Consider the following 22,620-nt stretch of genomic DNA (forward strand, 5'->3'; position numbering starts at 1 on the left):
ACTGTGTTTTGCCTTTAGCTCTAAGCTGTAGGCTCCTCCCTCTTCTTTCGTGCTGGGGGGGGCACGTCTACTTTTTTTTTTTAAGGAAGAAACAATAGGGGGACATTGCTGATTTCCTCTTCTCTACAACACAACTATTGCCCCCCCCCATCCTCCTCTCTGTTGTCTCCCTAGCCAACCTCCTCTCTACTGCACAGATATTGAAACTAGACCAGCAGGTGACTGATTGGTCGGTCGGTCGGTCGATCGATTAAGTTGGAGGAAGAAGCATGACGACAGCACTAAGAAAATCAAGGATTTATCTGTAATGGCCCGCAATTATCATAAGACCATAGAACAGGGGTTTCCAACCTGTGGTCTGTGGATCACTGGTGGTCCGTGAGGATGATGCAGATGGTTCATTGGGGTGGGGTGGGGTGGAGGATTTGCTTCACAAACATTCTGGTGTAACAGAAATAGCTGTATACCCCTTGATATTTGTTTGACTCTCGTCAGCCATAGGCGATGTTAAAAATGTTTTTAACATTTATGAAAGCAAAAGCTTTCAATGACAATGTAGTGATCCGCATAGAGGAAAAGGATAGGAACCACTGCCATAGAACATTACAGGGGTGCAGGTTCCCCTTCATTCCCCTGAACTCCCCCACCAAACCTAATAATCCATATCTCCCTAGTGTCTTTCTCCTCCCAGTAATAAAATTAAAATTAAGTGAGTGGTTGGTCCTCAAGCTTTCTCTCTGTTTGGGCTCCTAGAACATTGCTACTTTATTGGCAGATATTATTTCTATGGCCAGCAAACAAAGCAAGTGCCTCTAGGTCTTACACCAGCTTGATTTCACAGGCATCCTCTTCACTGATGTTTGGAGAAACACAATAACACATGAACTCCATTCTAGGATAATTTCCCCCCAAGCTAGGTATTTCTAGTGCTGTAGGACAGCTTGCTTTTCCAGAGGAGATCAGGGGATGGAGCAGCTTCATTAGAGTTGAGGATAACCTCTTGCAATGCCATCTCTCTCCTGGGTGCTTTCCAGACTAGCTACTCAACAGCAGCAAAATGCCTCTGTTTGGACAAGTCACATTGAAAACGTAAACAGCAGGGGAGCAGTCTGGTGGAAACTAGCAACCTGAAAAAACAGCAACTTTCTTATGCCAGATATATGATGTCCTAGCTCTATATCGTAGTGATTAAATTCGAGACGAGGTATTAGCAATGTGAACAGCACCCTGCTGTCCGCATGTTGCGGTGTCACAACGCAGGAAGTGTGAAAGCACACTTCCGAGATTTGACGTGACCCCGTTGCAGGGTCTAATCTGGAAAGTGCCCCAAGTGTGCTGCTGCTCCACCAGTTCATTCACTTCCTGTACCTCATCTTGCAGCATTTGAAGACTTGCTCTTTTCCAGGTGCTTTCCCAGACAGGCTTTCAGCTCTCGGACTATCCGTTGAGCGAAGCCACTTGGAATGAAACTCACAGCATTAGGGGAGCAGCCCCTCCCCTCTCTACTCTCTGAGTTTTCTTTGGTGAAGGTTCACACACAGCTTGCGTCCATGTTTTGCTTGTGTCCGATGGCTTCCTAGCGGAGGTGGGATGCCACACCTCCCTCCCCCCGCCAAGGCTTTAGTAATAAAACACCCTCTGTGATCAGACTCTGTTGAAGTACACACAGAAATGGGGCGAGTGGGGGAGAGAGAGAGACGCTTCTGCTTAATTGGTTTGTGAATAGGACTGCTTGTTAGCAGCCTTGGCTTTCTATTCCCCACCACCACCCCAACCCCAATACACACACTCACATACACAGAAGTCCCCAACATGTGTCAGCCCTCCTGCAGTGTCGCCTCTGCTTTTGCAACCCTCATCCCAGCTTGGATTGCATGCTCATTTTCTGCAAGGAAATGCTCATTTCTACCTGGGTCTCTCCCCCTCCCAAACCCTTCAAAGCAGGGGCGTAGCAAGGCGGGAGGGGGCCCAGAGACAAGATTTTAAAATGGGCCCCCCCATCACTGAAGCTCAGCTCATGAAGTAAAGAAATCTTAAATGAGGCTGAATAGTGGTAACAAAAAGCAGAGTAGAATTTATATCTATATATATATAACCTATGCGCCACAATAGAACATCATCCTAAATGATTTTTAAAATGATTTTGTAAATTGTGGACGATGCAAGTCATTGAATGGTACTAGAGAAAGACATGCGGTTCTGGTCGCTCTCGGGCTTAACACTCACATCAGTTTCGGAGGATGATACAACTGAAGGAAGCCCGGGCGGGTGCGCGGCTGGGGGAGTCAGTCATGTGACTTGCCTCTGGGGCCCCCCCAAGGCAGTGGGCCCCCAGACAACTGTCTCCCCTGGCCCTGTTCTAGTGACGCCCCTGCTTCAAAGAGCAAAAGGCCTGAAAACTGGTTTTTCCACTCTTTGCCTCTGGGTCGAAGGCCAGGCAGGTTCCTTTTTGCATTTGACTTGCTCTCATCATGTTAATGTGAAGACATGATAAGTCCATGCCTCGCTGCCCCCCTTCTGGTTTATCCTCCCAAAATTCTGCTAAAGTACTGGATTTTTAAAAGACATAAATTGAAATTTGGAAGGAAAAGCCTGATTTGTGTTGGGGGGGGGCGGGGTGCTTCCAAAGATTTTGCATGGATTTCAGGATCAATCTGGCTGATAAGTGAACACACTCACACCCTTCTGATGAGGCTTCGGAGTCACAACCCTGTGTGGGAAAGCTCCTGTTGCCTGTGCATGGCACCATTCCTGCTTCTTCAGAGAGCAGCAGCAGAAGCAGACGTGGTGAAAGGAAGATCCTGATGCCGCGTACTCAGTGGAGCAGCAGCATGCCCAGTGCAAAGGGACAGTCTAGGAGGAGGGGCATTTCAATGGGAGCCCCTTTGCACCTTTGTCCCAGTTGACATACAAAGCTGCTTCCAAGTCAGACCATTGGTCCATCCAGCTCTGTATTGTCTACAATGGCTGACAGCAGCTCTCCAGGCAGGTTTCAGAGAGACAACTTTCCCAGCCCTGTCTGGAGATTCCAGGGAATGAACCTGAAACGTTCTTCATGCAAGGTGGTTCTCCACCACAGAGCCAAAGCATCAGGATGGCGGACTCAGCTGTGTGCTCCGTCAGCCAAGGAGCAGGTGGGGTTGAGTCCCAAGACCTCAAGCAACTCCTAGCTGGGAATCTTCTCCAATTAAGTCTGGGGGTGTGGGGGTGAGGCTCATGATCAGGAGGAAGCTTGACCCTTGCATAATCTAGCTGAGATGATGCTTTCTCTGGAGGAGCCAGTTCAGGGTTCTCTGACTTGAGGGGCACCAGGCTGACAGGGTCGAGGTCTGGGTTCATCACATCTGCCATTTGCCCTGCTGACCCTCCTGATCATCTGGCCTTTCTCCCTCTGTTTTAGAGTGTTGGCCAATGCTCAAGGTTGGAGTCCTGTGACAACCCTGCTCTCCATATCTAGAATGAGCAGAACTGTGAGTTAAGCAGCTTTGTACTAAACAAGCCATGCTGCTTCAGTTATATTTCAGCTTGGGCAAAGTATTTCGAGATGCGATATCCATCTTGAGGAAATAAGGGCAGCTGACCACTAGAGGTCAGCAGTGAGCACTTTGAGAGCTGGTGGGGTGGAGCAGCCACAGGAGTCCACCATGGGAGGCTTCACATGTCACAGCAGCAAGTAGGTTTCCCTGGGAAATCGCGGGTTCCCAGGGAGCGCACGCTCCTGGTGTGAGCCACAACTTCTGCTCCTGGCATGTTGTCTGAACCTGCCCATGTCAAGTCCCCCAGCTGCACCTCCCTCCAGGAACCCGACATCCGTAACTTACTTCAAATCTAGGTTACAGACGTCAGGTTCCCAGAAGGAAGTGCAGCAGGGGAACCCGACATTGGCAGATTTGGATGACATGCCAGGAGTGGATGTTGCAGCTCATGCTGGGAACACTTGCTCACCACGCAGCACCGTCTTTAGGGGCGGTGGATGGGCCCATCACACTGAGCCTTCCCTAGCCTCACATCAGTGGTGGCAGCAGCATGGAGATTCCTGCTTAGAATCTCCCTTTCCCCACTGCTGCCATCCCAGAGTATGGCTCCTGCCCACCTCAGCGACTGCCCTCCGACTTGGCCAGGTCCCTTGACACCCTCTGCTTCAGCAGGCAGGAGCCAGGCTCTAGCTGGCAGCAGTGGGAGGGGGGAGAATCCAGGGAGGAATCTCGGCGCTGCCAGAGCCCTGTATTTCTGCACTGCCACTTCTCAGGGAGTTTCCAGGCAGCAATCTCTGTGCTGCTGGGCTCCCGAATCTCTGCACCCCCACCACTTCTCGCTGGTGCCTCACACCCCCTCCCATTGTCCTGACCACTGCACACACCCCACCAATAATGGCACTGTTGCCAGGAACTAGTGGCTGGCAGAACCCTGTTGCCGTGATGCATGAAGCGACCCTATGAATCAAGTTCTAAATCTTGACTCCGCCATAAACACAGGGGTGGCCCTGAACAAGCCCCTGCCTCTCAGCCTCACCCTGACCCCTCGATATGAGGGTCACAACACAGTGGGGAAATGACTTTACCAGCAAGCCAGAGGTTGCCAGTTCAAATCCCCACTGGAATGTTTCCCAGAGCATGGGAAACACCTATATCGGGCCGCAGCGATATAGGAAGATGCTGAAAGGCATCATCTCATACTGCGTGTGAGATGGCAGTGGTAAGCCCCTCCTGTATTCTACCAAAGACAACCACAGGGTCCTGTGGTCACCAGGAGTTGACACTGTCTCAACGGCACACTTTACCTTTAAAACTGACCCACCTTATGGTAAAGACTGCAACACAGTAATATGTGCAAAGTGCTTTGAACACTCTAACAACCAAGAGCTTTGAACATTCCATATACATATAGAGAGAGATACATAGCAAATAAACAACAAACAAACAAAACAAAACAAAACAAAACAACTTATACGTTCCAAGTGTTTTAAGGGGATTGTTGCCTAACAACAGAGTGGAGTTGATGGAGAATCTCTCTAATGTGCATATGCATCTCCCATCTATGCCCACTCACTGCTGTCATAGTTCAGTCTTAGGAACATAAAACAGGAACATAGGAAGCTGCCTTATACTGAGTCAGACCATTGGTCCATCTAGCTCTGTACTGTCTACACTGACTAGCAGAGCCTTCTCCAAGGTTTCCAGGCAGAAGTCTCTCCCAGCCCTATCTGGAGATGCTGGGAATCGAACCTGGGACCTTCTGCATGCCAAGCAGATGCTCTACTACTGAGCTATGGGCCCACCCCTAAAGTCAACAAACCACCTTGCCAAAGGTCACTCATTTCCTTCACTGCTCAAGCTCATCTCTCTCCATATCTTCTTCTCATCCCATTGGACCACAACTTCACCCCAACTCCCTCCCCACAATGCCCTGCCCTTTTTCCAGTTCTCTGCCCTCCTTTGCCATCTCTCCTCTTTCCCGCCCCCACAACCACCCACTTGCCTCTTCCATCCCCTCGTTGTTCAGTCAGGGGCAGGCAAGGAACGATGTTTCACCACAGGAATAAATGTCTTTCTAAGAAAAGTGGCTGATTGATGACCTGAAGTGTGTTCAGCCATCATCATGTGTCAGCTCTGTGGAGCACAGTTTGCTATTATGTGCACTCACTTCTTTTTTGCCTTTTTGCTATTGGATGGATAGCTTTCACAGGAGTGAAGTGCACAATTCTTGGAAGACTTAAAATAATCAGGACTTGGGTGCAATTACTTAATGCTTAACAGTTTTCAAAGACTGAATTAAAAAAAACAAACCCTTTGCATCTGCAGGCAATAATCAAGATCTGGCTGGAAGTGGGGGGTTTGTTGACCTTTAATTTTCTTCGTTGGTCTTTTTACAGCCATTGTTTTTCTGCCAGTAAACCTGTGTATTTCTGGCTAGACACTTTATTGAGGACATTTCCAAAGAGAAGCTTTGTTCAAAGATGTCAGAATGAGTGTGGGATTGCTTGCTGGAGGTGGCAGTTCTCAAACTTGTGAAAAGGCAGGGGGTGGGATGGTGGGGGGGGGTTGGCGGCGGCAGGAAGTGTAAGCCTACATTTCCTGTCCCTCCATTCCCCATTTCTGCCTCCCCACACTTCCTGCCAGTCCCTTCCACTCTGTTCCCCACAGGGGTTGATTAATGCATGGGCAACATAGGCACTTGCCTATGGTAGCAAATTTTGAGGGTGGTGTAGGTTTCAGTATGGCTGGCAAATTTTGAGGGTAGTTTTTGGCCCATTTCTGGCCTCAGTGGAGACAGTGGCGAAAGCTCCTCCCACGGGTCCACCTGCCTCCCAAATGATAGGTTAGGCCATTTTCAGCCCATTTCATGCATCTGTCCATATGCAGATAAAGTTTCTTTCTACATGCTGCACCTAAAACTTTCCACATGCCACACCTAAACTTTCTTTCTACATGCTGCACCTACACACCGCACCTAAAATAAAGCCTAAACGGTGTGTGTATGTGTTTAATATACCGCTGAGAAATAGTTTTGTCTCTGTCGGACTAGATAGGGGCAGCAAATCTTTGGTTGCCTACAGGTGGCAAAAAGCTTAATCCGCCTCTGGTTCCCCATCACTGCCATCGTTCCACCAGTGTTCCCTCTAACAGGGATTCCCAGATGTTGTTGACTACAACTCCCAGAATCCCCAGCTATAATGGCTTTCTTGGGGATTCTGGGAGTTGTAGTCAACAACATCTGGGAATCTCGGTTAGAGGGAACACTGCTTTCCATGTTTCCTTTTCAGTAGGCAAGGGAAAGGGATGACAGTAGCAGCAAATGACAGTAGCAGCAAGAGGACAATGAGTCCCAGTGTCGCCTCCAGGTCAGGTAGGGGTACAAGCCGGGGGGGACCCCCATTTCCCCTCAGGAAAAAAACTGCCCCCCTGGTTTTTTCTGCCCCCCCCCCAGGCTTTCACATTTCTAGGTAGGGGTGTAGGGGGCTAAAGCTCCATGGCAGAGCATCTGGTTTGCACTCAGAAGGTCTCAGGTTCAATCCCTGGCATCTCCAGGTAACGCCGCCTGTCTGAAGCCTTGGAGAGCCACTGCCAGTCAATGTAGACAATACTGAGCTAGCTGGACCAATGGTCTGATTCAGTATAAGGCAGCTTCCAATGTCCCTGCTGCCTCCTCCAAGCCACCACCAGAGGTGGTCACCTCCACTATGCCTTATTGGTGGGCTGGCCCTGATTCTGGCAGGATTCCACTTCATCCAGCAGTACTTACTCCTTTAAAGGAGACTGTTTGAAGGCATTGGCTGACATTAGGTGCATGGGTAACAGGGGATGGGAGAGTCTTGCAGCACTGCTGTTGTGGACACGGAAGCCTCAGCACCGCTGGGGAGGACAGCAGCTGCGCTACCTGCGTTACCAGTGTAATGTCTCTCACTATGGCACCGCTGGTAGCACAGCTGCTGCCCACAGGAGTGGCGTCACAATTCCGTCCCTTCCCTGTTACCATTGCATGGCAAGTCAGCCACTAAACTTTGTGTCTGTACCTTCCTTCTATGTTAGGACTTCCACTTTGTGGTTGGACATGTCCCAGCCAGTCTTCATTCTTATTAGGAGAGGTGTTGAGACTGGCGGCCTGGAAGTTTTGCCCGCTAGTCCTAGGGATGGCTGTGGTGAGGGCATATACTCTGCAGATGTTCAGAGAGGCTCCATTGTTACTTCACCTGTTCCCAAGGCCAAGGCTGGCATTAAAAAAAGTTATGATGGCAAAGCTCTAGTAAGCCTTAACTTGATTTAAGCCCCATCATTCAGACTCACTAGGGCCTGATTCACACAGCATGACAAACCATGGTTTGATGTGAAGAGCATGCGCTAACACAAACCTCAGTCTCTGGTGTCCCCCACTTCTTCACACATGGGGAGGAGACTGAAAGCTTCCATTCATGGTTTGTGACAGATCACAGCCCTTTGTTTTGACCAGACTCAGGAAACTATTATTTGTCCAAACCATGGCCAACATTACAGGCAGCGCTGCATCAATGTTAGAGACCTGCTGGGGCTATGGAACAACTTGAAAGGCAGCCCCGATGGTGTACAGCCATAGTACTGCTGTGGAGTGACTTAAAACCACTTCTGCATGGGTGCTCCAAGGTGGTTTAAGACATTTCACAGCACCACTATTGTGCTACAACAGGGGTTCCCCATCTGTGGTCTTCCAAATGTTGCTGAACTACAACTCCCATCATCCCCAGCAACAAATTGTAGCTGGGGATGATGGGAGTTGTAGTTCAGTAACATCCGGAGGACCACAGACTGGGAACCCTTGTGCTATGCCATTGGGGCTGCTTTTCAAGTCGCACAGCAGCCTCGATGGGTCCCTAACATTGACGGAGGGCTGCCTGTTATGTCAGCCCATGATCTGATTCTCATTTGATATCCTAGATAACTAACTAACTGTGGTTGGAAGGAAGTAAATAAGCCAACCATACAAGACTGAAGTCAGTCACAGGAAGATAAGAAGCTGCCTTATACTGGACCAAGTCAGACCATTGCTCCATCTAGCTCGGTATTGTCTACACCAGGCCTGCACAACATAAGGCCTGGGGGCCGGATCAAGACCACAGGGATGTTTTTAGTGGCCCCTAGGAAGGAATATCCTGCAGTATCATAGGAGCTGGAAACAGCCTTATAGCGCCATCCTATGTATGTTTACTCACAGGGGCGGAACCACCATTGGGGAAACAGGTCCAAAGAACCCGGGCCATCACCAATCAGGGGGTACGAATGCGGCTGCAGACATGCGCCCCCATGTCTGATGTCAGTCCCAAACAGGGCCGCGTGGCGCCGTTTGGAGCCGAAATCAGCCTGCGCTGCATTGGCAGCGTAGCTGGAGTGACTTTTCCTTGCCTTAAAGGCACGGAGAGCCACTCCTGGTCTCGCTGCCAACGCAGCAGGGCTGATCGATCTCCCTCCCAAACATGGCCACACGGCCCCATTTAGGAGAGAGATTGGCCCGCACCACATTGGCATCATGGCCGGAACCGCTCTCCCTGCCTTTAACCTCTTCAAGGTTTCAGGCAGGAGTCTTTCCCAATCAACCAATGTGTAGAGATTCCTTGGTCCTTGGTCCTCCTCACTCAAACACAATTTTTCCATGATTCATTCAGAGGGCATGGCTTTTAAGAAATGTAGAGTCTGTAGTGTAGATATACCCACACTTTGTGGGAGAACCGATGTCGTGAAATTGTTCCAAATGCAGTCCAATGAAAGAGAAAAAGAGCCACTACACAGAGAAGACCAGTGTGGCTACGGCACCTGTCAAAACAACCAGAGAACCAAAGCATCTTCTCTTGGGCAAAGGCAGCAGCTTCTCCCGAGCGCCAACTATTTATTGCTCTCGTCCACATAGCGAACAAAGAATGCTACAAAGCAGCAGCCCAGTAAGGCAGTGGCAGAGGCAGAGATCACGACCACCACCACACTGCCGGCAACACTGACCAGAAAGCCCAGACCCACCCCAACAATGATCTGGGCCAGCTGAACCATGCAAGTGAGGGCAGCACAGTCTATTCCCTTTCCTCGGCTGTGATCTGCAACTTCTTCCACATTCTGATTCTGAAAGCAAACAGAAAAAAAGAAATGGAATACAGTCCAATGAGGCACAATAAATCACTCAAGGGTTGCTGTGTGAGGCCGAGCATTATCCATTCATTTCCTTACATACATCTCAGTGTAATTTAAATGCTGCACAGTCCAGCCAAAGAGGCGATCCATTCCTTGACATTTGTCAGCAAAGGATTACCTTGAACAGGGAATTTTGATTACTTTGGCAGGGAGAATAAGAGTCCTCCCCTACCTTTTTGCAACAGATTCTGGGCCTCTGGAACCACAGGGGGTGGAGCAAAATTGTACTGGTCCCAACTGTTTCCACTACTTCTTCCAACTGGTGTAGCCCTGTTCTTTACATGGTTACTCACTTGCCTATTTTGTGGATTTATAGTCCCCTTCAGCCTAAGAGCTTAGGGCAGCTAACAGCATTTAAGAGTCAATTTTACTTTATGGCTCACAAAAATAATAGAATTCACAGCCCAACAGATCCAATAATACAATAAATGCAAAAAAAAAAGGCATATGAAATTAAATATATTAACGTTGACTGTATTATAAATCATAGAATAAGTAATAGTAATTGATCATATGAAGTAAAAATACTAATAAAGCAAGCCACAAAAAAGGAACCCAGGAGAAGACAAAGGGAAAACCCAGAAGAAAAACGTAGTTTTAAAATACTAAACTCATGTTCACACATATAAGAACTGCCAATGAGTGTAGAAAATACTGACCTAGATGGACCAATGGTCTGAATTTGTATACAGCAGCTTCATATGTTCATAATCAAATGAAATACCATTCACGGCTTGGGCAAACAGGGCCCAAGTATCCTTTAGACACTTCATCTGATGTCTACAGGATGATGATGATGATGATGATGATGATGATGATGATGATGATGATGATGAAGCCAGGCAAGGGAATTCTGCAATTTGGGTCCCACCACTGTGGAGAAAATCCCTTTTCTGGTAGTCACCCACCAAAGGCAGGGTCATCTGGAGAACTGCCTCAGATGAAGGTCTCCGTGGATGGGCAAGTTCATGCGGGTGTTGCATGAAACGGCACCAAAGAAATCCCTCAGCGGTCAAATAGATACAACTGTGGGAGCATATACAGGGGGAGGCTCCGTTGGGCAAGTCTCCCTTATGCAGGGTCTCAGAGTTCTGAAGGAGCTAGAAAGCACTCTCGTGCCAAATTCTGGCTTTCCAAATCCGGGTGCCTAATTTGCATACTATGTAGATTGGCTTGAAAATCATTGTTGAGCAGAGGAGCAACTACACATTTTGCTCCATTACTCCGCTTCTACAAGGGCTAGAGCTTAGCTTTCTTTAAAAAAATGAAAGCTGAAATCCAGGCGAATGTGGGTGGGCTAAGCAATCTGGGTGAGATGCTTAAAATCCAGGTGAAACCGAGAATTTCGGGGGGCATGACAACTCTATCTAGTACTCCTTTCAAGGCCTGTTTCTTCCAAACCCACCTTTGGTCGGGAGGCCTCAGATCTTTCCTCCAGCCAGTCTTCTTCCTCACCATGAACCACAGCTTGCTTATATAGCCTTGGGCAGCCCACAGAGCCTCTTCAAATCCCGCCCGCCTTTATTGCCATTTCCTCTTCCTCTCTGCAGTGCCTGCCACAAGGAACCCTTTCACTCTCCCCCAGTGTGCTCACCCATCCAGCCCCTCCCGGGCCCACTTCCCCTTCGTTGCCTCTGTCATAGGAATATGGAATGTGCTGGGGGTGGGGTGGGGGGCTGGCACTCTCTCAGGCAGCTCCCAGTGCAGTCTGGTGGCATCTTCTCTGGGCTTTTGCCTCTCCAGACAGATGGCTTTCCTGCGACAGGAAGTGCCTAAAGTTAAGCCATTTTGAGCACTGCACCAAAGTGCTACTATTATTAATGCAGCACACTTGTCTAGTCCAAACTCCATTGCTATATCGCTACTGAATATACGGACAGTGTTTAGCAGTGATTCGATTTCTGACTGGGACTTTCCATACAGCTTCAGATCATCCATGTACAGCAGATGGTTTATTTTACATGATGTTTTAGATGTTTGGTATCCGAGGCCTGTTTTGTTTAGTATTTGTGAAAGTGGGGTCATGGTGATTACAAACAACAGAGGGGATAGTGAGTCCCCTTGGAAAATGCCTCTTCTAATGCTAACCTGTCCAAGTGTCTCGCCATTGATTGTTAACTGTGTACTCCACATGCTCATTGCTTTTTTTAAATAAATATCTGAATGTTTTTGCTGACACCAGTTGTTTCTAAACATTTTAGTATCCATGTGTGAGGCAATGAATCAAAGGCTTTCTTGTAGTCAATCCATGCAACACTTAGATTTGTTTTTCTTCTCTTGCAATTTTCTAAAGCCATTTTGTCAATCAGCAGCTGGTTTTTTATTATTATTATTATTATTATTATTATTATTTTGAATGCACATAATGCGCAGTAAATGCAAATCATCCGGAGCAAAGCTGAATAATACCACTGGTTGTATGAATGACAGCTTCTGTCACTGTCGTCCTGATGTAAATGATTCCCTCGTATGAAACCACCCACCCAGCCTAAGTGTAGCAAAGCTGTTTGGAAAAGTTCTGGGTAACTCGGCCTGTGGGGTTGGGATGGCATCCCGGCCACAACTAGTCCCTGTTTATAGCTGTTGTGTGAAATTTATTTATTTATTTATTTATTTACTGACTGACTGACTTATTTACATTTTATATCCCACTATTCCTCCAAGGAGCCCAGAGCGGTGTACTACATACTTAAGTTTCTCCTCACAACAACCCTGTGAAGTAGGTTAGGCTGAAAGAGAAGTGACTGGCCCAGAGTCACCCAGCTAGTTTCATGGCTGAATGGGGATTTGAACTCGGGTCTCCCCGGTCCTAGTCCAGCACTCTAACCACTACACCACGCTGTCTTTTCCTACTGAATTAAAATGTTCAAGTCTAGGGCATTTGACTGAAGAATCTTCTAAGTTATCATTCACATCTAACAGGCAACAAGAGTGCCTTGTACATGGTACAGTATTGTAAAAACAAGAGTTTTACATCCCACTATAGTGCATATTTCATAGAAGAAGCTCGATGTCCTAGGCTTGCTCTCACAATGCTCCACACCACAGGCAGCCGGGGTCATTTAGTAGCTATCCCCTTTGCTACACCAACTTTTCCCTGAAGAACATTATAGATAAAAAGCCCTTCGGTTAAAATCAGAGCCGGCCAAGCCAATCTGACTAGCACACAGCCAAGCAAAGGCGATTGATTCTCTGTCTGATGGTATCTTATTAAATATGAGTATCACATTTCCACTGGAATGACTCTCCATCCTCTGAGCCACAGAGATGTGCTTGAAACCTAACACCCCTGAGAGTGTTTAACTTCACAAATTCTTCCTATCATGCTAAGCAGGCTATCTCAGGAGGCTGAGATATGCTCACCTACTGACCTTCTCTTTGATGAAATGAAATCGCTGGTTCAGCCTGACTTGCATTCAAAACACCTGCTAGTCCAGGCTGGCTAACCCAATAACACTGTTGATGGAACTGAGCAGCAGTTTGGAAAAATACATCATCCCAGTCTCTGGGTTATATTGCAATAAATAAAACTGTAGTCCCTAACTGAGTGCAAAGGCAAATTAATTACCGAGAACATTAAGCTTAACTCTCTTGCATTGAAATCAGTGGCACATCACTGCTTAGCTTTGGGTGGTTATAATCCTGCTGTTTAACCCTGCTGAGGAAGGGTAATAGCTCAGGGGCATTGCTCACGTCTTTGCATATAGAAGGTCCAAAATTCAATCTCTCATAGGAAGGAACATAGGGAGATACAAAGATACCTTAGGGACATAGGAAGCTGCCATATACTGAGTTAAACCATTGGTCTATCTAGCTCAGTATTGTCTTCACAGACTGGCAGCAGCTTCTCCAAGGTTGCAGGCAAGAATCTCTCTCAGCCCTATCTTGGAGATGCTGCCAGGGAGGGAACTTGGAACCTTCTGCTCTTCCCAGAGTGGCTCCAGCTCCTAAGGGGAATATCTTACAGTGCTCACACTTCTAGTCGCCCATTCATATGCAACCAGGGTGGACGCTGCTTACTAAGGGGACAAGTCATGCTTGCTACCACAAGACCGGGTCTCCTCTCCCTTATGCTGAGTCAGATACCTTATGCTGAGTCAAATCATTGGTCCATCCAGCTCAGTACTGTCTACATTGACTGGCACTGGCTCTCCAAGGTTACAGGCAGGAGTCTTTCCCAGCCCTATGTGGACATGCTGGGGATCGAACCTGCTGTATGCAATGTTGGAGATGAACTTCCAGTGCATCGACCTTTTGCACCAACTGTCCTAATGTCCACTAGGGGCATTGGGAGTAGAGACAGTCAGTCAGGGTCTCCCTATCTGTCCCTACTCTATGACCCCTGAACTGACTCTACAACACTTTCTGTGCTGAGTCACAATCCTTCCTTTCCTCCTAGAGAGCAGATGGAAACATCGCTCTCTCTCTCTCTCTCTCTCTCTCTCTCTCTCTCTCTCCTTACCTATCCATTATGTAGTCCTTTAGATTAGAGATAGGTCTTTCCTATCTAAGTGTATTTAACCAATAAATATTTAGTGTTTAGTCATACAAGGATTTCCATGTGTTTTCTCTAAACAGCTGCAATATCCAAACCATCCTCTGCTACCGACTCTGTAACTGGAGTGTGTGCTCATTCCTTAGTGCTCTGCTGTTTTGCCTATTGTGGGTAAAAATCAACAACCTCTAACATGCAAATCAGTGCTTTACCACTGAGCTACAGCCCCTGCATTTCCTCTCGACACAGATGTTAGTACATAGGAAAATACAAAAATGCTTTATACTGAGTCAGACCATTGGTCCATCTGCTCGGTATTGTCTACACCAGGGTTTCTCAATGTTGGGCCCCCAGATGTTATTGGACTTCAGCTCCCATAATCCCCAACCAAAGGCCACTGGGGCTGGGGATTATGGGAGCTGAAGTCCAATAACATCTGGGGGCCCAACATTGAGAATCCCGGGTCTACACTGTCAGGCAGCGATTTCTCCAAAGTTTCAAGCAGGAGTCTCTCAGCCCTACCTAGAGATGCCAGGGATTGAACCTGGGGCATTCTGCATGCAAAGCAGATGCTCTGCCATTGAGCTATGGCCTCATCCCATCTCTACATCTAAACATCTCACATCTGTAGTGAACAGATCTCAGACAGCATTGCTAAGAAAGATGGTGGTGTTGGCTATTAATGAACCTTGTATCAAATCTATGGCGAGGTAAATGCCCAGCCCTGTTAACTCCTGGCATCCCCATATTGTCCAGCTGAGGTTTTAGGTGTCCACATTAAAGAGAAAGATCTTGGCTGTGGCCTTTCATTTAATTCTTGGGTAGTGCTCTAGACTGGATGAAGATGGGACACTTGGAGATTGAGAACAAGGAAAAAAATAAAACCATTATTAAATAACAGCAAGAAGAACTCATTTGAACTGACCTCTTCCTCCCTGTGATATTCAGCAATGAGGTTGAATGGTACCGTGTATAACGTGCTGGACATTACTCCAAAGAGGGAGCAAAGAGCCAGTGTAGAATACACCCTGGGAAAGAGTCCAATAAACCCAGTGCCTAGTCCAAAAAGCAGGTATCCAATGAAATAAAGTCCTTTTAATCCTATGTAAGGTAGAAGGGCTTTCTGCAAATCTGTTGGAAGTGGAAAAAGGAGATACTTTTTTATTTTAAAAAAGATAGACATATCGATGCCTGTTGACCGTCTCTGAATGTCTTAGCATCTCTGATTCTGACAATATTTTTGAGAACAGTATTCTTTGGCTTACAGATGAACCTGCACCAAGTGATGAGAGTGCACATTGGAATGTTGATGATGACCCCACTCTTCCTCCAAGGAGGTCAGTGTGGCTGGCCTGACTGTGAGTAGGAGCTCAAGGGAAAGATGGCAGCCTCAGCTGTGGCCAAGCAGTCACTGGACCACAGACAGCTCTGAGCTGGCAGCTTCCTATGATGAAGCCTCATAGCCCTCTTGGGCCAAACTACCTCGCCCCAACGCCCTCCTCTTCATGCTGGGTGAGCAGTCTTAAATGGGCAGGCCTCTCCGGCCTGGAATTTAGCACTCTGTTACCCTTCTGACAGCTTCTGCCTGATGCGTTGAGCACACATTGCAGAGTTCTGCCCTCAGAAGAATCCAATTCAAGAGGTGCCCTCTCTAGGCGTCCCATTTCAGGAGTCCAGTTCAGTTCTGGGCTCCTGGGTCAATGCTGAAGCCAGGGTCTGGGTCCTTTTCAGCTGTGTCAGAATCCTGGATGCTGCTGGAGATGTGAAAGCCGGGGGGTGGGGGCTTGAAAAGGTTTTTTATCTTTCCCCCAGAAAAACCCTCCCCCCAAAAAAGGGGGGCTCCCCCCATATTTCCCCCCAGGCCTTCACATCTCTAGTTGCTACACAAAGTTGAGGTCATGACATACACACATGACTCCCAGAAGGTCCCTCAGGCACTGCTCATCAGATCTTCTTAACTGAATATTATCATGTGCTTTCAGACCATTCTCTGGGTTGTACCATTCTCTTGATTGAAATGGAATAGAATGGGCAGAGGATTAAATTTCTGAATTAAAATTTGGTAGAGCAAGCAGTGGCCAGGCAAAATTGGCCTGGCCAGGCAAAAGTAGGCTCGATCTAGTCTGGAAGGCCCCAGCTGACCTCCCGTGAGGAAAATGGCAGAAAACCATGAAGCCATGTACACAAGCATCCTTGCCTGGGTTTGCACAGCCCTACCTGGGTAGAGCTGCTCATGTAGAGCACCGGGATCGGTCCTGAGTCCTGTGCTCTTGGCCAGGTAGGAAAGGAAAGGTTGTGCTGTTGAGTAGGTGTCAACTACTGGCGACCTCAGAGCCATGTCCTTTTCTTGGTAGAGTACAGGAGGGGTTTACCATTGCCTCCTCCCACACAGTATGAGATGATGCCTTTCAGCACCTTCCTATATTGCTGCTGCTTGAAGTTTCCCATATTCTGGGAAACACATCAGCAGGGATTCGAACCAACAGCCTCCTGCTCTCTAGGCAGGTTTCCCCCCCCCCAGGCTTAAACTGAGGTAGAAAGGCATGCTCACATCCTTCTACCCCAGTTCCCCATCATATGAATGCTTGGGCTTCCTGCAGACTGAATATCCATAGAGTTGAGTGGCTAGAGCACCCAGCACTGGGAAATCCCCCGATGCACCATGCTCCTTGAGTGGTGCCTTCTGGAATTTCTGGAGGCTGGGCTTCATTTCCCCGGCCTCCAGTTGGCTGCATTGCTTCCTGCACCACAGCTTGTGTAGGCTTGCAAGGAGCGTGCTGCCAAAGAGAAACAGCAATTGTCTGAGGTCAATTGCCCGTAGGTGTAGTCCTGCCTTCCCGCACCCACCCTCCCCCACCCCACCAACAGCGGTCGTGAGAACAACCTTCATGTCTTCAAAGTGGAGTGATGGGTCCATTTCTTGGTGGTACTCACAGGAATAGAGTGAGGAGGAAATTGCATTGATGCACATTCCCCAGCATCCAATCACGACTCCCTTTTCATAGGTCAGGTAAGCTGTCGAGTTGTGAGGTGCATAAGGATCACCGTTGAACACAACCTGCAGTGCGTGCATCACAGAAAGAAGGGATAAAAACCAGCTGGTATCTCCATGTGCCTCCTTTCTAAATAAACTAGGATTCAAAAGACTAGGAAGAGACTTATCTGGCTGAAAAGGAAAAAGAACTAGAGAGAAAGAACACTGAATGCCATGCAAATAGCGACACAATGATTCCACTGGATCATGCAGGTCAGTTGTGCTTTGGATCAGATGTACTTCTTGCTCGTTGGGTATATGCTTTGATATGCATCCAATGCACAAGTGACTTATAGCCCAGTGCCGATCACATGTACCAGCTGCACATCAACATGAAACTGATGGAACTGGTAGGTGTGAAAGTGGATTATTTGATAGATAGGTTTATGCTGCCTCATTCTCTGAAGGTCCTAAGTGCAGCTTAGGACCTTCAGGAGGGCCTGTTCCCATCTCCATATGCCTGCCTCTTGGGACTAGGAATGTGCATGAACCATGGTTCGAATCATGGTTCAAGCACAGTTTGGGAGCTTTAAGAAAGAGGAGAGCAGGTCCGTACCTGCTTGCTGCTGACCTATGCAGCTTCCTGCTGGGGTGGCGCACATCCCAAGAATCCCCGTGTGGCACCAGCACACAAATGGCATCCGTGCATGCACAGGCACCATTTGTGTGGTCAGCAACCCCATGCTGACCACGCAAATGGCACCTGCGCATGCGTGGATGCTATGTGTGTGTTGGTGCCATGTAGGGATTCTTGGGATGTGCTCCACCCCAGCAGGAAGCTGCGTAGGTCAGCAGAGAACAGATAAGGACCTGCTCTCCTCTTTCTTAAAGCTCTCAAACTGTGCTCAAACCACAGTTCGAAGGTTTGTGCACATCCCTACTTGGGACTAGCTGGGGAAGTTCTGAGACCATTCTCCTCTACCAAATCCCTGGCTAGATATATTCTGTTATTACTCTGGCCTTTTGTACTTCCCTTCTGCAAAAACTCCACAACTGCCCAACTGGATTAGCTTCTTGGAAAAAGGGAAAAAGTGTTTTCATTTCAGAAAGCTTTTGATACACTCTGTTTCTGAAATTGCGTTGAGGTTCAAATTGTGTCACTAATTTAGTGCTGCTGTATCTGATGCTGATGCTTTTAATTATTATGACACGTACAGGCAGCAAATTTTCCGCCAACAGAGGAGGAAGAACCATGGAAGGCATTGAGACTTGGCTTTTGCTTCACATGACCTTTCTATCAGCAGCACGACATAGTGTGCTGTGGGTGTCCATGTTCTGGGAATGCTCCCCTCAGCAGTCAGAAGCCCCTCCCTGTCCACAGAACATCTTTTGGAAGGCAGGAGTTCAAGATAGAATCAGACACAGTCTTTCTCTCCTGCAACCTTCACCAGAGTAGTGACATCCTCCACGAGCAACTGGGTAAGATCAGACCAGAATACTTACCCACATCAAAGTTTCTAAATACCATTAAATAGAGTGCTAGAAATGTCAGTTCTGCTTTAAAATTATCAAATACACAAATGCAGTAGACAAAATAATAAAATACCAGAGCATTCTAATATTAAAATGTATTGCATGATTGTCAGTTCCATCAACTCCAAAAGCGAGATGAAGAAAGCTTTTGCAATGCGTCCTTCAGCTTTATTCTAAATAGCTAAATGGACACTGATGTTGTTGTAAGTTCCAGGAATCATCATTTTTAAAACTGGCATTTCACTATTTAGACCAAAAGGTAGATAAAAAGGCACACACTTTAAGAAAAGCAAATCAAATCTCCAGCTCCCCAATAGACCCAGGAGAGCCTGGGGACATCTACAGTATTTTTGCTCTCCAGAAATGTTCACTCAGCTATCCTAGATGTTAATGATTCTGAATTTGCTACCATATCAGCCAAACCAAGTGGATTAAATAATTCAAATCAAAAAGGGCCTGTTTGCATTCACAAGGGTTGTTTTCTTTACCTGTCCCATAAAATCAGTGAAGAAGAGCATGTTGGAGAGGAAAGCTGTCCATCCCATTAGATGACTCATACACAAAGAGCGATAGTGGGAAGGCATGCTTAGGAGTGCTTTCAGGAGGGACTTGATCGTCATCTGCCTCTGAATCTAAAAGGAAGAAGTTCCAAGTGTTTAAAATCTGCCAGCATGATTAACAGATGGCCAAGGAGCCAGCATTCTCTGCTTTCTTGCTGCATTAAGAGCTTGTGCTCACATGACAATCATTCAACTCTCCGTCTTCTTACGGTCCATCCACCAGTATGATGATACTATAGGCACTGGGAACTAGGGTTGCCATATTCTGGCTTTCCAAATCTGGGTGCCTAATTTGCATATTATGTAGATTGCCTTGAAAATAATTTTTGAGCAGAATAGTGACTGCACATTTTGCTCCATAACTCTGCTTCTACAAGGGCTATAGCTTGCTTATCTATCTATCTATCTATCTATCTATCTATCTATCTATCTATCTATTTTGATGAAAGCTGAAATCCAGGCAAATCTGGATGGGCTAAGCAATCTGGGTGAGATGCTTCAAATCCAGGTGAAACCCAAGACTCCAGGGGGCATGGCAACTCCACTGGGGAGCTCCCCCTCCCCCAGATCCTTCAGAGCTGGAGCTGGACACCCTTCCCCTGGGAGTGTCCTGGGGCTCTGCAGACCTGGTGTCTCTCCGTGGGGCTTCTGCCCCTTCCTCAGAGCCCCTTCTATTGTCGCTGAGTTCCTGGGAGCAGAGGTGCTGAGGCACCAGAGCAGAGCTGCAGCTCTGAAGGTGGAATGCTCACCTGGCTGTTTGGGGCCTCCCTTCTGATAAGCCTACTCGGAAGGAGGGGGAGAGTGTCACTGGTGCCTCCTCAGGGGTAGGGCTGAACTGAGGAGTCAGAGAGGGTTGGGGCTCTCATTGACTACATAAGCCCTCGGTTCACCCCAGCCCTCTTCTGCCCAACAGCTCACTCCCCCAAAGAGCTTGCGATCCTGGCTGCCTTGTTGCTCATCTGGCCCAGGTGTGGACAGTTCCAAAGAAATGTTGTTGCCTATACTTTGAGTAGCCAACATCTTGAAACAAGATGGCAGACTGGCCAAAATAATAATAATACTCACATTGGGGTCGCCTAGGAACACCGCCCCCCCCCCCGTGCTGTAAATCTGGTTTGCAGACTGTAAATGCAAAAGTTATTAGAGGGGGACACACACAGATACATGGTGGCCTCATTAAGTCTTCTTCCCTCATGAAAGTAAGATAAAAAAATGTCCCCCATGTACTCAATCTAAGGCAAAATATCACTCCAAACTAGAAAATGAACATTGAAGGTGCTTAGGCTTGAGCTTTAGTGACTTTGGAATGATATGCTGTGAGTGCAGAGAAGCCACCAAGAACCCCTCTTTACATACTACCCTTCCTTCCTTCCTTCCTTCCTTCCTTCCTATTTATATTGCCCTTTGTCCTAAGACCCCAGGGTGGTTGTTAACAACAATATAAAAACAATTCAATAAAAACATAAAACCAGCATAAATGCAATTAAAAATTTAAAAAGAGCAGCTCATTCAAAAGCCTGAAATAAAAAAAGGTGGTTGTTGTTTTTTAAAAGTTGCTTTCAGAGAGAGTACTATTAAGAGACTGCTTGTGCAAAGAAGGAAGCATACACCCCATACCAAGACCCCATATCTAGTCATAGCACTGCATCTTTGCAAGAGATAGGGAGCTACTTGGATAGTCATGTGAACACAGGAAGCTGCCTGATCCTGGGCTAGTTCACACAAGCCTCAAGAGGGTAGGACAAGTGTCCTATCCAAGTTTGGGAGCTGTGAGGGCTCCCATTTTGCGACTGTGTGGAAGCAAGGCAGGAGGTGAGGGAAGTTACCGTGTGTGAGGCTCCCAATGTGTAGGAGGGCTTTTCCCCCTAGCTCATTGAACAGCTGGATACAGCTGCTGGGTAAGACAGAGCCCTCTTACCCAGCAGGAGCCACACACACGCTCACTTCCCCACCTGCTACCAGTTGTGTAGGGAAGGCATAGGTGGGCTGTGTTCTCACAGGCACCCTCGCCTGCTGCAGCAGCGTGCTCCTCCCTGTTTCCTCTCCTGATGTTGGTGGCAGCAGCGGCAAGAATGCAGCAGCAAGCAACCCCAGGGATGTCTGGCCAGTGGGGGTGGGGGTGGGAAGAAAGGCCATCCTGGAGGCAGGATGGCGCAGGTTCTTGGGACCTCTGCACCCTATTATAGCTCTGCCCCGCCTCCTACCTTGCTTTTTAGTCACACTCGGTCACAAAACGGGAGGGCATGCACCTCCTGAACTTGGCTCGGATGCTTGTCCTACCTCATTGATGGCCGTGAGAGCCAGCATCCTGAGTCAGACCATGAGTCCATCCAGCCCAATACGGTCTGCACGGACTCTGCAGGGTTCTAGAGAAGGGTCTACCCCAGCTTAACCTGGAGATGCCAGGGACTGAAACTGAGACCTTCTGCTTGGAAAACATCTGCTCTACCACTGAGCTCCAGCCTCTCCCCGTCGTCCTTGGAGTCATAGTCCTAGATGTGGTGCGGACATCCAGGTCAGTGGAACTGCCACCCTTGCTTTCGTCAAGATCTCTTCCCACCCCTTTGCTGTGCTGTGCTGTACGGGCGGCATGGGGCCAGAACTAGGGTTAGGTTGCACAGTGCACTGGCACTACTTGTGAGAACTCACCCAACCCTATGAGCCACTGTCTCAGCCAGGGCCTATGAGAGGCGGGATCAGGGAATACATCATAACCGGGCCCGGGGTCCAAAGGTGGGCCCAGGAGCCAAAAACATTCTTAAAAGATATCTGCAACCAAGTTTTCCCAGAAAGCATACTGAAATTTCAAAGCACCATTGGAGAACTACATGTAAGAGACTGGTTTGTCTGAAGTCAACATAAACAAGCATTATATTGCTTTCCATGTTGATTATTTTGGCACAAGACAGTCAATAGTCTCAAGACTAGCACTATAGGTTTCCGGGCAAAATTCAAAGTCCTAGTTATAACTTATAAAGCCCTAAACGGCTTAGGCCCTGGGTATTTGAGAGAACGTCTTCTTCATTATGAGCCCCACCGTTCATTGCAGTTGTCTCTAGAGGTCCGTCTCCAGTTGCCGCCAGTTCGTCTGGTGGCCACACGGAGATGGGCCTTCTCGGTTGCTGCCCCGGGACTATGGAATGCGCTCCCTACTGAGATATGATCCTCTCCATCTCTGACAATTTTTTTAAAATGCTTAAAAACCCATCTTTTTACACAGGCTTTTTCAGCTTCTTAGTAATGTATAGGTTTTTAATTCTGTGATTGATTTTTAAATTGTTAGTTTTTAATTGTTTTAATGTGTTTTTACATGTGTTTTTAACTGTTGTATCATTGTGAACCACCCAGAGACACGAGTGTGGGGCGGTATAAAAGTGTAAGTAATAAATAAATAAAATAAAATAGCAC

General features: G+C 47.6%; 1 protein-coding gene and 1 long non-coding RNA gene across 10 annotated transcripts in view; one reads left to right on the forward strand and one right to left on the reverse strand.

The window, feature by feature from the left end:
• Positions 1-18,663, forward strand: part of LOC128348148 (uncharacterized) — a 38,900-nt gene extending 20,237 nt beyond the window's left edge. The window contains exons 2-3 of the long non-coding RNA XR_008317961.1: positions 15,413-15,657; positions 18,337-18,663. This is a non-coding gene — a long non-coding RNA (uncharacterized LOC128348148). The remainder of the gene's footprint in view (positions 1-15,412; positions 15,658-18,336) is intronic.
• Positions 9,318-22,620, reverse strand: part of SLC45A2 (solute carrier family 45 member 2) — a 35,735-nt gene continuing 22,432 nt past the window's right edge. For 6 of the 9 annotated variants that reach the window (XM_053303793.1, XM_053303795.1, XM_053303792.1 and 3 more), the window contains 4 exons: positions 19,141-19,284; positions 17,080-17,203; positions 15,071-15,276; positions 9,318-9,581 (listed from right to left, as the gene is read on the reverse strand). In XM_053303793.1, coding sequence (XP_053159768.1) covers positions 9,351-9,581; positions 15,071-15,276; positions 17,080-17,203; positions 19,141-19,284 — 705 coding nt within the window. In that variant the 3' untranslated portion in view covers positions 9,318-9,350. Of the gene's footprint in view, positions 9,582-15,070; positions 15,277-17,079; positions 17,204-19,140; positions 19,285-21,492; positions 21,773-22,249; position 22,620 lie in introns of those variants that run through there. The other 3 variants (XM_053303799.1, XM_053303796.1, XM_053303801.1) reach the window with 3 other exon arrangements.

Source organism: Hemicordylus capensis, chromosome 2 (assembly GCF_027244095.1).
Source record: "Hemicordylus capensis ecotype Gifberg chromosome 2, rHemCap1.1.pri, whole genome shotgun sequence".
In the NCBI taxonomy this organism is placed as follows: domain Eukaryota; kingdom Metazoa; phylum Chordata; class Lepidosauria; order Squamata; family Cordylidae; genus Hemicordylus; species Hemicordylus capensis.